Source organism: Symphodus melops (assembly GCF_947650265.1).
Source record: "Symphodus melops genome assembly, chromosome: 3".
Classification (NCBI taxonomy): Eukaryota; Metazoa; Chordata; class Actinopteri; order Labriformes; family Labridae; genus Symphodus; species Symphodus melops.
The window spans coordinates 9802379-9819164 of record NC_136693.1 but is presented as its reverse complement, the minus strand read 5'-3'; the positions used below and the strand labels follow the sequence as shown (position 1 = coordinate 9819164).

The following is a 16786-nucleotide window of genomic DNA, read 5'->3' as shown; positions in this document are numbered from 1 at the left end:
TTTTATTTAACTCTGTAGAGGACTTTAGTTCATGTTTCCATGAGCTGCCATCATTTCTGGAGGGAAGTGTTCAGCTTTTCCAAAGAAACACAAAGTCTGAGGCTAAATACAAGACGCTCTGCGGTTGTAAATGATCATTCAAGCTCAGTGAAATCTTCCCTAAATTAAAAACTTTAAAGCACGTCGGTTGTCACTGTTTACATTTGTTGCTATTGCTCTGCCGTTTCTACTGCAACACATACTCAGAATGGCAATGATAATGAAATCACACCCAGCCAGCTCCAGCAGGGTACAGAACAGTACTTCTTCAGTGGGGAAACCCCATACAACTGAAGGGAAGTGAGTGACAAACCAAGAAGGGAGTGTGAAAGGAGACAGTGTTGTGTTTATATCTGTCTCTTACCATGCATCATGGACCCCTGCCTGACCTAAGACACGCAGAGGAACACGAACACCTCCAAGAAACTCGTCCCCGAACTTCAGGTTGCTGGCGTTCCACAGATCCACCCTGAATGCAAAAACAAGATTTAGATCATGACATGAGACGTTTAAAATACACCAAGACACTAAAGAAAACCACGCTGTCTCACCTCAAGGCTAGCTTATCAACGTCTTCTTCTTCAACATCAAACTGCCGTTTCGTATAGCTTAATGGCCGCGTCACCTAATCATAGAGACAGAGTTAACATGGAGAATTGCATGTTAGTGGGAGCTGTGACACAGAGATGGAACTGTTAGTTGATGGATCACTTCAGCCCATGGTTTCAGCTTCTTAAATATCAATTTCTAATCTTTTTCTAATCAGATGCTTAACTATTATACTTTAAAGTTAAGAATAAAGACATTGATTGTAAAAATCTCCCACAAAAATAACTTGTTTTGTATAAAATTAGGCCCGAAACTCTAAGCTCAATATCTGGGAGACTTGAGCTTCAGTTGGAAGTATCTGTGGTCAGGATGTCTCAGAGTCCACGTGAGAGTGGAGGATTAACTTCATAACATTTCAAAGAATGAAGAAGAACAATCACATGACAGATGTACATGATGGATGGCCTGTGTGTGTGTGTGTGTGTGTGTGTGTGTGTGTGTGTGTGTGTGTGTGTGTGTGTGTGTGTGTGTGTGTGTGTGTGTGTGTGGATGTGAACCTCTGTGTGTGAATCAGAGGAGGGCTGCAGGCAGAGTCCCGCTCATGTGCTGGTGGGGAATAAATGAGACGGTCTTGTCAGATAAAATCAATGGGCCAGATTGTTTGGTCGTTTGTCCGAATCAATCATACTCTTGTCCTGCTGTCTTTTGGTGCTGCAGCAGCGAGGACGCCAGAGGGAGGGGCGACACAAAAATGTCAGAGCTGCTGCAGAGCGAGGGTTAACGGGGGCAGCATGAAAGGGAGTTTATGTGTGTGTGTGTGTGTGTGTGTGTGTGTGTGTGTGCATGTGCGTGAAAAAAACTTGTAAATACAATCACATGAACACAAATGAACGAAAGTGAATGAATGAAAGTGTGGTGTTTTTAAAAGACATTTTAAGAAGACACTTCTGTGTTACAAGGTGCTTTTGTAATTTTTCTGAACTTTTGTCTCATGAATTTCATCTCCCATAGTAGTAGTTATAAGCAAGGCTTGTTTGTTTATGTATACATATATATATATATATATATATATATATATATATATATATATATATATATATATATATATATAATAAAAATAAAATGTATATAAATATATATATATATATATATTTATATACATTTTATTTTTATTTTTTTACCTGGCTGAATTAGTGAAATATCACCACTAACGAAAGTTACTTTGCTGGACAGCTAGCTTGTTGTCAAGCTCACATGCTAACTTTACATTTTTAGTATTGTGCCACATTGTTTAAAGTTACTCTATGTTACTGTCACTATCATAAAAGTAAAAATATCCTAGAACTCAAAATCCCAGAAGAATGAGATGAAATTTGGCTTTGGCTAGCAAGTTGCTAAACAATTAAGAGGCAACACATCATGGTGCTAACAGGGTGTGTGCGTGCAAAGCTAATGGTAATTATTTAATAAAACTGTCCCACTGTCCTGGTACAAAGTAGAAATAGATATTGGACTTTATTTAAAGTCAAATGCCTTTGTGTTCTATTGATAACTGAAAAAGTTAATGTAAACCAAACAAAGACATATTTACCTCAAAATAGAAAACCTCCTCAAACTGGGGATTGTTGGTTTTCCTCTTCACTTTGGTCTTCTTTGCTTCTGACCTGAAAGACGCAGACAGGAAGAGGAGGTAAAACCTCATGTTTATCAAACTTAAACATGTAATGGAAATATTTGTGTATGGTGGACAGGTACAATCAGGTCAAATGGTGTGTTAGGTCTGACCTTGAAGGTCCTAATAAGGAGACAGCAGCGTAGGGATCACATTGGCCGTTGACGATAGGAAGACCTTGGCACTCCAAAACTCTGAAAAGAAACACACGCACTACTAATGACAAAGAACACCGCACAGGTGGCAGAAATGATAAATTATCAGGGAGTAAACATAATCCAAGAAGTGGACTAAGATTTTTACAAAAGCAAAAATGGTAGCCCAAGACGAGAAATAGGACAATGTGAAGGGTTGGCATGACTTAATGAGAATCAACCCCACTCTCGTTGGTCAACGCAGACAGTACATGTCGCAATGTACTCCTCAGGCCTCCCATACAGTGTAAACCAACATGAAACTAGTTTACATAAAGATGAGATAAGTTGCCACAACAGAATGCTGTTACATTTCTGCAGATCGTTTGTCTGGGGTTCATCCATGGGGGTCTGATCCAAACGGGCAGCATCTGGAGCTGCAGTCAGATCTGACTACAGACGCTGGAGGAACTCAATCAAATTACGTTTTGTTTTTTTTCTACCAAGCTAGTTAGGGCAGAGAGCTTTTTAAGGCAGCTTTCTATAAAGATCTGACGCACATTATTAACCAAGCAAAATTGATGTTGGACTCACAAATACCATATAAAGTGTATTTCTGTCCTTTAAAAAGGCACTACATAAATTATATTTATAATCATCATCATTATTATTTCTGCCGCTTCTTGTGAAAATGTTAACGTTAATATACGGACATGGATGTGAATGTAATTGTTTTGATCTTTAAAAGACTTAACAGGATTCTGTTACAAGCAGTCTGTTCATCTTGTTCTTCATTTTGCCAGATATAAAACACCTGGTCCATTCATACTGCAGTGCACTCCTGCATAGGGAGTCTTTGCTACATTCAGGGCCGAGTTTAGAGCTCTCTGATATTTTCCCACTGTGTAAAAATTGGCCCTTTTTGTTGATTTTAGGTGTGTCTGTATATAAGAAGTGCAGAAACCAAGAGCAGGACAGATAAAAAGAGAGGAGTAGTAAATCCATTTGAGCTGTTGGCTGAGAGCTGTGCCAGTTTTAAATCCTGTGTGATCAAGTGACTACAAACCCTGAACAAAAAGCACCATGGAGACAAAAAGATATCAAGAAGCAGAAGAGTCCATGACATGCATTCAGGAAAATGTACAGAATCCTGAAAAAAGAGAGTTACAGATCAGAAAGCAGGGTAGTTATCTAAAAGAAGGTTACATATCTTAACACTGAAAAGTTAGTCCAGAGAAGCATCTCTAAGCATTAAAGGAGAAAAAACGCTAAAGTGAAAGAAAGCCTTTGCTATTTCTATTTTTTAACAATCACATACTTTTCATTTATGAATGTAAAATGTAGTTTACAGCCCTAAATAAAGGAAATAAATTAAGAAATAAATTCAATAACATATATTAAAACTTCCAATATAATTATGATACTTTACTGTGTATACAATTCGCCTTATCCCTATACGATAATATCTCTCTCTCTATCTATGTGATGACATCATGCTGTAAGGGGATTAGCACCCAAACAGGACACAACACCCAGCGGGACGAATCACTTCCTGCGAGTCATGGTGATGCACAAATACTTACACCACATGGTGAATTACACAGCAAATCACAGCACTGCCTACAACTGTACTGACACACACACACACACACACACACACACACACACACACACACACACACAGGTTTCTATTAAGGAATAAGGAGTGGGCTGGGTTAAGCATCACTAATGCCAGGGCGCTTCCTGTCCAATAAGCTTGTTTATATAACCCCTGCTTGGCCTACAATCCAGCCTATTCTCTCTCTCAATCCCTCTCTCTCTCTCCCTTTCTCTCTCCCTCTCACTCATCACTGTTGTGGGCGCTGACATGCCAGACAGCGGTGGTGAAGCAGACTTATTTGTTTTAGTCGACATTACTCATATTAGGTTAATGGGTTGCTTCATTTTCTGCGCCCACGTATCATGTCAAAAACTATCTCACTCAAACAAGAGGGGAAACCAAATGACATCACAGCGCCAAAATCACACAAAAAGCAGACGTGATCATGAGTCGGTGTCAAAATCACAACGGGGCTTGAAAGTCTTGCAACGGTATGTTTTTGCATTACATGTGTCAAATTTCTGTTTGACCGCATTGTTCATCGGTTGGGGAAATTATTTTAATAACTGACTTGATAGAAAAGAAAAACATTGTTGTTTTTCTCAACAAATCAATCCAAAAAATATTGTTGTTTTTCTCGCCAAATCAAATACTTTCATCAAAAGATGAAAGAAAAGAGCTGTGGGAAATCTGATAGACTGACTCCAGTGATGTCACTTGAGTCAGATCTGAAGACAACAAGCTTTGAAAAGAAAAAATGTTGAGGGGAAAAGGGAGTCCTCTGTAATCCCACTTCTACAGAGAAGCCAACACAATACTAGAATAACACCCAAAATATACAACTAAACTTTAGGTTGGCAAGTTGCATTGTGGGTAGCGTAGGAGCGTGCTTTTTATTTGTTTGTCTCCTTCATTTATGTGAAAGAATGTGAAGGTTTGAGGTTCTGTCAGCTGGTTGGTTTGATCTATAAAGCTGAATGGACACAGCTCCATCTCCCTCGTACACGTGTCTTCCTCGAGAAATCTGCCGAGATGACCTCCTCCTACTCTAAGCTCCTTACCCACAATGTGCTCTGGGAATGGAGCCACGCTGGCTCATCATCTGACTTCACTGCTGCATGTTACAGAGGAAGAGCTCGGGAGCAAACAAGCACACACAAATGTACACACGGAATAATCCAGCCTTAATTATATCATTGATCTCCGTCAAACACTAAGTTCACTAACCACATGCACGTTAACCTCATTTTACACACACTTCAACCCAAACAGAGAGAAGGGCAGATTTATACATTCATGACACTTGTGCCACAGCATGTTGATTCAAACATTCAGGAATAGATTCAATGTTTTGAAAAAAAAAAAAAAAAAAGCTGTAACCTTCAACTAGCCTTGTAACAGGCAAAGCTGTTGCTGGGAAACAAGCTATGCACCTTGAAGTAATTGTGAAGTATTTCACAAAGCAAACAGTGCTCTAACAAAATCCCTCAATTGAACAAAAAGACCAGTATAAACCTTAACTGAGCGATGATACAAAAAACCCCAAGTTTGCTCCTGAGCATTACATTAACCAGCAGCAACATGTATCACAAAAAGACAGGCAAACATCTGATTCATGCACATGGCTGGATGGAGGGTTCACAGTGAAGAACAGTTCATCCAGCCAGTCACATGTAGCGTCAGACTATAGTCGATGTTGTCGTGTTGTTCCTTTACATTTGTATGATTTGCATTAAAAGTGAAATATTAATGTCAGGTTGTTGAGATGCCCTAAACGGCACAGTTCAAATTTAAGAAGATATTATTTTCAAAAGGTTTGCCATCTTAGTTTATTAGTTGAGCATGCTGATTTCCTCACTGACACTTCTCACAAGGTGTAGCTGGGGCTAATGTTGTTGTTTGCAGCTTTTTGGTCTTTGGCTGATAGCGGTGTAACTCCGACAGCCTCTTTGACAGGCTGGCTCAAAAATGAACAAAAACAAACAGGAGCTGACAAAAGAAAGACAGGAGGTCTTAGTACTAGTACGGACTAGTTTAGACAAAGTGACGAGTGTGTGTGTGTGTGTGTGTGTTCAATTCAATTCAATTCAAAAAACTTGCCTGTGTGTGTACAGTCTTACCGTGTGGCCAGTTTGTGGTTGATGGCGCCGCTGTCTGTGATGACCTCACTTAGACGCAGCTCCAGGTGAACCTTTCCCTGCAGAAAACAAACACACAAAAATAAATACACTTTGTTAATGTACACAATTGAAAATTTCAAATTTTTAAGTTATATCACATTTGTCTAGCACACAACCAGTAAAAAACATACGAGGTAGTAGAAAATAGTTATTTTCCGATATTATATCGATTCATGGCCAGCCTGAAGACGTGCTGGAGTTATTTAGTCTGGAAGTGATTGGATTAATGACATTAATGACATGTAGTTGTGCAGCTGTCTAGAAAAGCTCCATTAATTAACAGCATCAGTATGCAAACTCACAGGCGTTTCTCTTTCTGGCCGATTCGAGCATGGGGAACAAACACACACACTTACACATGTGCACACAGGCCAAACAATGCGTCCTCTATTGAAAAGAGAAGAGAGACACTCTATCTTCCTACTTCATTTGATCCATCTCCCTCGCTTTCTCTCTTTACTCTCGTTCTCTCACACATCCTTCCTCTCCCCGGCTCCTTGGATGAATGCGTCTCTGTTTCAGATCCCTGCTCCAGGGCTACACACACCCATCTGTCTGCAGATGTTACTGTTCACTGTGGCTCTGACTGTCTGTCAGTGTGTGTGTGTGTGTGTGTACACATGACACTATGAACTGGGTATGTGTGTTTCTCTCTGTGACTGCATGTGTGTGTGTGTGTAACCTTGTGTGTGGATGAGTGAGACTGCTGAATACTGAATGGCAGAAAATAATCACACACCTGATAACTTGACGTTTTTGTAATTCCTCGATAAATTGTTTGCACTAAAACAAACAATAACACTTTTTTTCTACCTTTCTGTTGAGAAACTCAAGTGTGCATCCTTTAATGTTTGAACTTATTTTAAAGTTGCAGATGAAATCCAAAAGTGGTTCTATCTCGAAGTATTCGGTGTAAAGTACAGGAGGCACCAAGTGGCTAAATTCACTCAAATCAAATACTACCACGAGTTGTGCAAATATACTTTCTTTTAATTTCACCATTTGACCTAAAGAACCAAGAACTGGCCATAAGTATGTGAAGCTGAGAAGACCATCACAATGTACAAAAACACAGCCAGGTTGATATCTTTTCTCAATGGAAAGTTTAAAAAAATAAGGTAGAGTAGACACTGAACAATTACCAGAGGGAATTAAGGATGCTACGTAATATGTGAACATGTGAATGTTTTTTCAAACTAAAATCAATGCCACATTCTGCAAAATTAACACAGAACATGGTTAACAAAAGCCCTTTTCACAAATGCACAAAACTCCTGAAAACGTCCTGAAATGTTCGCGATGAGCTGCATGTGTGAAGGCAGCCACATGTTTCACTCCAACACTAACCAGGATTTTGTACCGCCAGCCCAACAGGGATATCCTCCCACTGCGAGGCGCATGTGTTAACAGGCAACACATGTCATTTCACGGGCTGTCTACATTTTCTAGAAAATTTCAGAATTGCAAGTGTTAAAATGGTGCTTTTGATCAATGCTTTAACTTTTCTCTATAACCAAGTGATCATAAAGATAAGTGTAATGGAGTTAAACAAAAAAAAAAAAGGATCTACAGCATGTACAGGGAAAGGCGGGTGGTGACTTTGACCCCGCAGCTCATTTGTTTCAGGTGCACACATGCTGTGTTTGTTTGGGTTCTGCCCTGGTGGAACAATGACCATGCAGAACACTATAAAGCATCAATATACTTAAAAGCAGAGCTGTGTGTGAAGGTTTTTCAAACAATAATTAATTCAAATAATTTGATATGTTTAAATTAGTGTTTTTGTGGAAGCAATTTTAATCTGCGTGAAGGGTTCAATGACAGTTTTTAATGTCAACAAGACCCATTCTGGTCAGCGCCAGAAGATGGGTCTTTAATGTCAGGAGGCTTGGGTGGAGTAGCTGAGGAACAAAACACGAGAGAATCTTCAGGAAAAGAAGAGAGTGATTTGTTGAAAATGTGTGACAAAGTGTAACAATGTGTGTGATAGTGTGTGTGTGTGTGTGTGTGTGTGTGTGTGTGTGTGTGTGTGTGTGCGTGTGTTTTCTTGGTGTACTGACCTGCACCTCTGAGTCAGCGCTGACAGGTTGAAGCTGAAACCAGGTGTCTTTGCCGTGATATTTCTGCAGGTCCTCTTTCTGCACTGCAACTTTGCCTTTACACACACAATAGGACAGAAAGATAAATGAGCTTGAAACTTCCTGAAGAGCCTACGTGTCGTTTTACACTCACTAAACAAACAATGTACAGTACATCAATCTCTCTTATTGCACACAGGCACCAGGTGCAGAATCACTCTCTGAGTGCACTACGAGTGGCCGGGAACTGAACCAGCCATTTCTATACTGAAACTAACAATTCAACCTTTCCTACACCCAAACATACCCCACCCCACACGCACACGCACACGCACGCACACGCACACACACACACACACACACACACACACACACACACACACACACACACACACACACACACACACAGAGATTTAAATCACACCATGGGTGAGGTTTTTTAGTTTGTAGTCAGCGCTCACATTCTCATTTCCAATCTAGTCATTTGAAAACTGACACTCCCAACACATCACTTATAAAAACATCCGGCCACACACAAACATCCACCTTTTATGATAGAAGTTTAGCTGAACGCTTTAAAGGGACATGAAGATATCATTCAATGGTGGGAGAAATGTGCCTTTAACCTGGTTGCCTAAAGAACATTTATACCACTTTGCGTCTGAGGATGAAGACTTGAAAGTCTAGTACTACTGAAGTTATAAATATTGCCAGCTCATCTTAAGAAACTTACTGGCTCAATTAGGCAGTTCAAAAAGATGACTGCATTTTGCAATCTTGCAAACAATATGAAGTTGCATGGAAACAATAAAAAACATTAAATATGTACACCTTGTCCATTCAGTAAACTTGTGTACATTTCTATGTACTGAATGAACTTAGATAAAAAAATTTAATAAGTGAGCTTTAGAGGTGCTACTTAGCATTTTATTATTTTTTCTATTTTTCAAATAACTTTCTTACCTACAGACATCCCAGTGATTCCAGTCTTAGCCCCAATTTCCACATACTCTGTGCACACTGTATTCAATGTTTAATGGTCTTTCTTCCCTAATTTAATTCTGCACTGTGTGATTTTTCTTCTGCTATCGTGCTTTGTCGTGCTGTAACACTGTAAATGTCTCCGTCAGTGAGATGAATAAAGGATTATCTTATCTTATCTTATGATTGTGTTCGCACAGCGACCGCAGTGGTCCGTCTCTGCAGCGTGCCAGCAGCGCCACTACACCCTGCTCCTTTTTAAATACACTGCAAGTCTATTTTCTATGTAGTACGCTGCAGGCCCATGTCAAGCTGGACAGAATAAAACAGACACGGGAACGCACAGACAACCGGTCAATTTGAAAATCAAACACATTATTCAGAGTCACAATCGTATTTTCCAATACTTTATCAACATAACAACAAAATGGGAATCTTGGATTTCCCTCGTGATGTGAGCACAGCTACTCATGGCTGCGCTCCTGTTTCAGAAAAAGATCCAGTGGGAAGGGGGTCGGCCCGTGGCGTATGTGGAAATTGGAGGTCAAGCTTTTTTTCTAAAGATTTTTTCTCTTTTCAAACACTCGCGACTTGATGCAGTTAAGCAGCTTCGTTAACCTTCCAGCTTTTATGTGCAGTGTGACAGATGTTGGAGCTGCAAACTCACCGATGCTCGAGTCCCTCCTGAAGACGTCCCTGTCAAAGATGTAGAAAGAGAGATGTCTGAAGCTACGTGGGATCTCGCAGTAGAAGTCCTCTCCATAAAACGGACTGAAGTGAGAGGGGACAAAAAAAAGTCAAAGTGAGGTTAGAGACTCCTCTCGTCTAGAAATGTGATATTTTATTTTAAGATGTCAAGAGACGAAAAAAATGGTGACTGAATGTCTAAGATTAGAAATAAAGTCAAAATAACATTTCTGTAACATGTTTTGTATGAATAACAGTGCAAGAAATCTGACTAACAAGAATACACCTATAGACCCCCCATAATCCTTTTAACCTCTTTTCTTAAATTGGGATTGATGTATGTGATATTTCCATTATTTTTTTGTGAATTCTGTTTTAATTTGAACCATATGAATTGATAAAAACTCCTATGTGGCCAAAATGTACGTAATGGGAAAAGTACTCTGAGGAAAGACAACGTAATGTCTGTGAGCGCCTTTATCAAAAAAGGAAGCTGATAACGTTTTTTTAAACCACCTGAGCGCAGCAGTGTGAATTTATCAGGAAGTAACAAATAATTGTGTATTTCCTGATTGAACGCTGAGTGGAGATGAAGAGGTCTTGAATGTACCAAAGTGACTTCTCGATGATCTTGGTCCTGAAGACTTCTTCCTGGTCCAGGTTGACGGTGCAGTAACAGTCCCTCATCCTGTTTGGCCCCGGGTACGGAGGGATGTTTTTTGCTTCTCCTGAACACAATAACAATGGGAAAGTCAGCCAAAAGCAGAGAAAACCGAGTCTTTATTATTTGTTTTCAGAAGGGCTTACTCCATTAAGCTTAAATGAAAAAAAGCATTATGTAACTTTACACCTGTTGTACAGTGGATAACCTGACAGCATGTGTAAAGAGATTAAGTCAAGGAGGTGACATAAATACTAAGCTGTTTTTTTCAGAAATAAACACATTAACTGCACCATTTAAAACAACATGTGGACACAGTCTCCTTCAGTGTGTGTGTGTGTGTGTGTGTGTGTGTGTGTGTGTGTGTGTGTGTGTGTGTGTGTGTGTGACCATGTTGTCAGATCTGTGAATGAAAGAATCTGCGTGGGACATTTCCTGAATCCTGCTGAAGCTTAATGTGTTCATCACACATGTGTGACAGATAGCACTCCCTTTCACAGGAATGTGGTCCAACCACCCACCGAGACATTAACACACACACACACACACACACACACACACACACACAAACAAACAGACATATGCACACAAACACAAACAGACACGCACACACGTACATAAGCACACAAACAGACAAACGCGCACACAGACAAAAACACACACACACACACACACACACACACACAGACGCAGGTGGTGCTTCCGTCCTCCCTCAGGAGCAATACATCCTCCTTTATGAAGTCAAAGATCCATGTTGACATGTCTCTGTTCCTTATCCTCTCTTTTCTTCACCCGAGGGACCCTGAGGTTCATGTGGTCTGTAGTTACACATGTCAGTCTTACACACTCATTGTTTGCTCCAACAGCGCTTCATTATCCGCACAAGAATCACATGCTGCTCAGTTATACAAGTGCATCTATACATTCAATATTTGGACTTCCTAAAAAAGTTTCAATGTGAGACTTTATGTTGTCTTCACTAAAGTACGAACTGACAGAAAAGCAGCAATAAGCTATGAGGTAAAGCTTTTTGTTGCCCTTTTGGTTTATAATGCTTCAAAATAACTTTCAAACGCAGCCGCATCCTCATTTCTCCAGCCTCTTAGAAGAACAAAAGCTCCTCCTGCAGCACAAGGAAGAAGTTTAAATAGATGCAGCAGAAGGAATCTGGAGCTGAACACAAGGCTTTTAAACACACTGCAGTGCTTGCAACCCGGAATAGAGGAAGAAGAGAGTGTTGACATTTGGAGAAGGCACTTTTAAGATCACAAAAAAGATAGCCACTCTCTCTCTCTCTCTCTGACAATCTTTTTTTTCCCCTGCTACCTCAAATGAACCCCTCCAGGATTCAAACACCGAGAGGGATATACTTAAGAAGAAAAACTGGTGTTTGGTAAAATCAGAAAATATATGACGTAGCAACAGTGACAGAAGGTGAGTAATCAGATTTATCATGTAGCCTTCACTCACACAGCACTACACTGTTTAGCACCCCGCCCCCTCCTCCCCATGATTTACCAGTGCGTTACTATGTTCATACCATAGACTGTTAAAAAACATGGATAAAGCCTGACGGAGGTTTCCGAACGGCTATTATAGAATCCCAGTGTCCTACTTAGGTGATCTAAAATGTAGGGGGGGGGGGCTGCAGTTATTTTCACTTGGCTTCACCTGAACTTCCTTTTTGGTGCATGGTGCACACTTCTGTAAATGCAAATAGTGTGCAACAAACCTATGTGCAATTATACTGGCACTGTACATAAACATGCATTGGGGCACATGTGAAGTACACCAGCACTTTACCTTCCGCCTCCTTATGCAATATGCACAACACCTTATCTACTCAGACGATCACTACAGTCTTGTTCCTGGTATGTTTGAGCAAAATACTAAACCCACCTTTTAGTGTTATATGTTTGTCTCGGTCAACTCGGCCTACAGTTTATGTTGTTTGGTTCCTGCTTGTTGTTGTGCTTCCTGTGTTTTGTGAGGTGTACATCTGTATACATGTGCACCATCAACCCGCTGGGGGACCACAGATGAAATAAAAGTATGGCTAATCTGGACTGTTTACATGTCTATGTTCATTAATGCAATCTTCGTATTTCAGATCAATAAATCAAAATATTTACACACAGGCAGGGGAGACCAGCGAGCGAAGAAAAGGCCTGCCCTCAAATGTCATGACTTAAAGCTGGGTCTGCTCTACCCATCCAGAATGTTGTATGTTCCTCGACCATGTTGGGAATGAAAAGTATTTATAGTTGTTCCAGATGGATTCACTGGAACGTTGGAGTAAAAAGCCGGAAGTGATTAATGTTTAAATACAGGGCTCACCCTGCACATTTTCAGACTCTCCTGGGAGTAAATAATAATGTTTCCCTCAGCTATCCAGTCTGTAACACAAAGCAAAACAATGTTGTCTGTCGCAATGTTGTTATGGTTTTTTTTTTTTAAATACATGCAGAGAAAGCCATCATGTAGACAAACGTCTGAACCTTTAGTCCATAACTCTCCCTGGGGGATAAATATGAAACCATGCTGAGACAAACAGAGGTGATTAAGAGCCCTCTGTGGGCTTTGTAATGCAACCCGCTGTTATGACTGCTCCTCTGGAGGCTTATTCATCTACCGTGTTGATCATTAGACCCACAATACACAATAACAACATTCATTCATTCACAAGTGAAAAAGACACGTGAGCTCTCAAAGACGACACGACGTGCTGGTTAAATGTGTTGTTACAGATTCCAGCTCGGCCTGTGTTTATGCGTCGAGCGGAGTGATGACGTCTCTCTTATGTCTGTATTTATCCCCTTCACTTCCCACTGTTATTAGATCCTCCTCCTGTCTCCTCTTCACCTCAGCTTCTCTCTCATTTACTCTCCTGCATTTGTTTCTCCTCAGCTCGTCCTCATTCGTTCCCTTGCGCCCAAGTTCAGTTCAGTCCCGTTCGACTTCATGAACTTTAAGGATCCATGATTGGATTGAACCATCAGGTCATCAGAGCAATAAAAAAACAAAAAAAACAAAGGATTAGCACCGCTGTCACAGGTCTGTGCATGTTTGTTTAATGACTTAACATGCAACGTACATAACACAAATCTGTGCCAAAATCAGCAACTGTAGAGCTCAAAACACCAGTTAAGTTTACCCATAAATGCAGTTTTTTTTTTTTTTTTTTTTTTTCGCATTGCCTTCGACCTTGCTTCAAACCTTCTTGGATTGATGACTGCATTTTTCAGCAACTCTACTTTTCAACTGAAGCCAACTCTACATGGAAAATCCAACTTGCCGAGACTTGAAAGCTGCAGAAGATAAGTCATCCGTCACAATGAACTTCTCATCCTCTTCATTTCTTTATTTTTGTAATTGATGTGTGGTAACGCAGGTGAAAAGTTCTCTGTGAAGGTGAATCACAGTGCAGATAAGAAACTTTAACACCTGAGTTGTTGGTGCTTCTTCACAGCGAGTGACGAGTCAACAAAACATCAAAAGTCTAGGAGCTAATGGAATTAGTGACTCAACCTTAAACTCTTGCAAATTTACACCTCAGAGTGCATATATTCACAAATGAGCACCTGAACGCATCACTTAGATAGAAAAACAGTTGCTTCCAACTATAAAGAAATCTGCTTTTATTTTGAAAATAATGAACACATGGATTTTTGAACATTCAAAGAACATTTTTTATGAGCTAATGTTTATTCCTGCACAATCTGAACACACACTATAGTGCTATGACGATGATAGGTATAGGGCTCATGATTTAAAAGAAATGCAGACCTGATTGACTGCATGACAAAATAAAACCAGTGTTTTACTAAAACGTGATAAAAGTCCAGTACATGAAACTGCTTCCATTAAAAAAGTAAAAACATTAAACTTAAACTTATCATTGTTTTAGGATAGACATGCTAACGCTAAACGATAGCCAAAACATACAGAGCTATTCTGACTGCCTTACCACTCAAGTATAATACTATTGTGACACGCCAAAGTCAAGGGGTCTACAACGAATGTTTGACACAGTGTTTCAAGCTTATTTGAGGTTTCTGCATGTATATAACTGTAATATTGAAAAATGAATGTTTTACATCAACCACATCATTAGCATAGAGCCGACAAGAAGCACGTGCCGGAGAGTTTCTCAGGGGAAGTTTAAGACAGCAGTGAGAGTGGAGGACACAAGTTCCTGTTTTGAAAATGTCAATATGTTCTGTTGTTTGTTGTGCACAGTCCTATATTGTCTGAGTTTAGTTGTCGTAAAAATTGTAACGGTGATCTCTGCATGTTAAACAAGTAATAAATAATGTGTGGTGTGTGTGTGTGTGTGTATACGTGTGTTTGATGGAGAGTAAATCTGGAATAAAAAGAAAGCCTTAGCCTCTCCAGTAACCTCCAATTCAACACATAAGGATTAAAGACTTTATTATAAAACAACAGTCTGTAATCCTCTGTCTCAGCCTGCCGATCATTCTCTCGGACTTCATGGTCCATGAGGTTTCTCTTTTGCTCTTTGTCTGGACACCCCTTTTTTTTTTTTTCTTTTTGCAGTGGCATCGATTTCTTATTCAGAACTATAGCTTCAACCCCGTTCTACTGTCCCCTTTTTTTTTTGTTAACTTCCCACTTTTTTTTTATTCAAAACAATCCCTTTTATTTCTCCACTCCAGAGGGATTGCATTTTCCATCCTTGAGATTTAAATAAGCAAGAAGAATAAACAACAACAGCGGCAGCAGCAGCAGCTCTCTCTTTTCACCGTGCACCGCTGCAGCTGCCCGTGGAGAATATCGCTTGATTCAGTGTCCGAGAAAAAGAAGCACACTCTCGCATGTGTGTGTGAGCTAGCGCTGTGTGTCGGTGGGGACGCAAAACATGAGGGCGTTCAGCAGGAGACATGCAGGGAAATAAAGTGAATACAAACTGATGGACAAATCCAAAAAAGGTTGAACTCCGCCTCATACCCGCAGAGGAAAGTGACGAGAAGGAGGAAGAAATGAGGAAGTGTTTGAAATAGCGTAATGGAGTCAGTGAATGTGTAGCTTTGTTCCTCTTTCTCCCATGTTGACTGGTTTCAGTTGGCCACACTCGTGTGTACAGTTACAGGGGCACCGCTGCTCTCGTTACTCTAATAGTCTCTGACATGAACACACTCGAGGATACACAGGCGTGAACGCTTCCAGTGGCTGTTTGGCTGAAAGCGTTTGGCTTTAAGGATAGGGCAGGAGGGGGCCAATGAGAAAAAAAACACGAGCAGTGTACTCAATCAAGAGAGAGAGAGAGAGAGAGAGAGAGAGAGAGAGAGAAGTCAGTCAAATAGAAAAGTGGAGAGTGGTTCGCTCTGGAGGAGAAAGCTACAACAGGAAATGAGATGAGGAGAAAGGAATTTCAACTGGATCCAAGATGTAGTTTAAAAGCAACGAACAACCCAGTTACCCCTGAGTGCTGAGTGTGTGTCTGCGGGAGTGTGTGTGTGAGAGAGAGAGAGAGAGAGAGAGAGAGAGAGAGAGAGAGAGAGAGAGAGAGAGAGCGAGAGCGAGAGAGACGGCCGTGAGAATTGAAAGAAAGAATGAAACTTGTGTAATGACAATTTATAATCCCACAGATAATACTCAGTTCCTGTTAGACTCCCATGTAAAGAGTAAAAACAAGAAGTGGCATCGGCGTCCTTCTGACGATGACTAAACATTAAACATTAACACACACTCAGTGGCTTTGAGCCCACATAAAACATTCCTTGACCTCTGAAACTAAGGGCTTATTTTTGATGAACATGATGGCTTTCTCGACAAACTTTTTAACATTTAATATTTTATAAAGCGTTTTTTTTTTTCATGATTATGAGACACTGGCGAGAGATCACGCTGTTGTGTTAAAAAGCAGCACACACACAACAAGACATACTTACTCTGTAAGTGCCAACTATGGGCTAATCTCCAAAACCTGAATTCCAAACTTCATCCTCAACATCCAGACGAAAACTTACAGGTCAGTCAAACTTTAGCTGATTCCGCTGCAGCGGTATAATAAAGCTCTGCCATCACTGCAATTCGTATAAACCTCTACTACTTCTTTATAAGCCCCACAACAGCTTAATATTGGAGTCCCAGTGTGTGACTTGATCATCGGGTTGGCCCAAGCAGAGGAGGTATGCAGAAACAGCATGGGCTTCACGTATACACTCAGCATCACATAGTGTGG

At 40.3% G+C, this 16786-nt stretch overlaps 1 protein-coding gene across 1 annotated transcript in view; it reads right to left on the bottom strand.

Moving 5' to 3' along the window:
• Positions 1 to 16786, bottom strand: part of rasa3 (RAS p21 protein activator 3) — a 35974-nt gene that overhangs the window by 12041 nt on the left and 7147 nt on the right. Inside the window, exons 2-9 of the mRNA XM_079339093.1 lie at positions 10531 to 10648; positions 9901 to 10004; positions 8235 to 8329; positions 6115 to 6191; positions 2374 to 2454; positions 2180 to 2252; positions 591 to 664; positions 404 to 508 (exon numbers count right to left, since the gene is read on the bottom strand). Coding sequence (XP_079195219.1) covers positions 404 to 508; positions 591 to 664; positions 2180 to 2252; positions 2374 to 2454; positions 6115 to 6191; positions 8235 to 8329; positions 9901 to 10004; positions 10531 to 10648 — 727 coding nt within the window. The remainder of the gene's footprint in view (positions 1 to 403; positions 509 to 590; positions 665 to 2179; positions 2253 to 2373; positions 2455 to 6114; positions 6192 to 8234; positions 8330 to 9900; positions 10005 to 10530; positions 10649 to 16786) is intronic.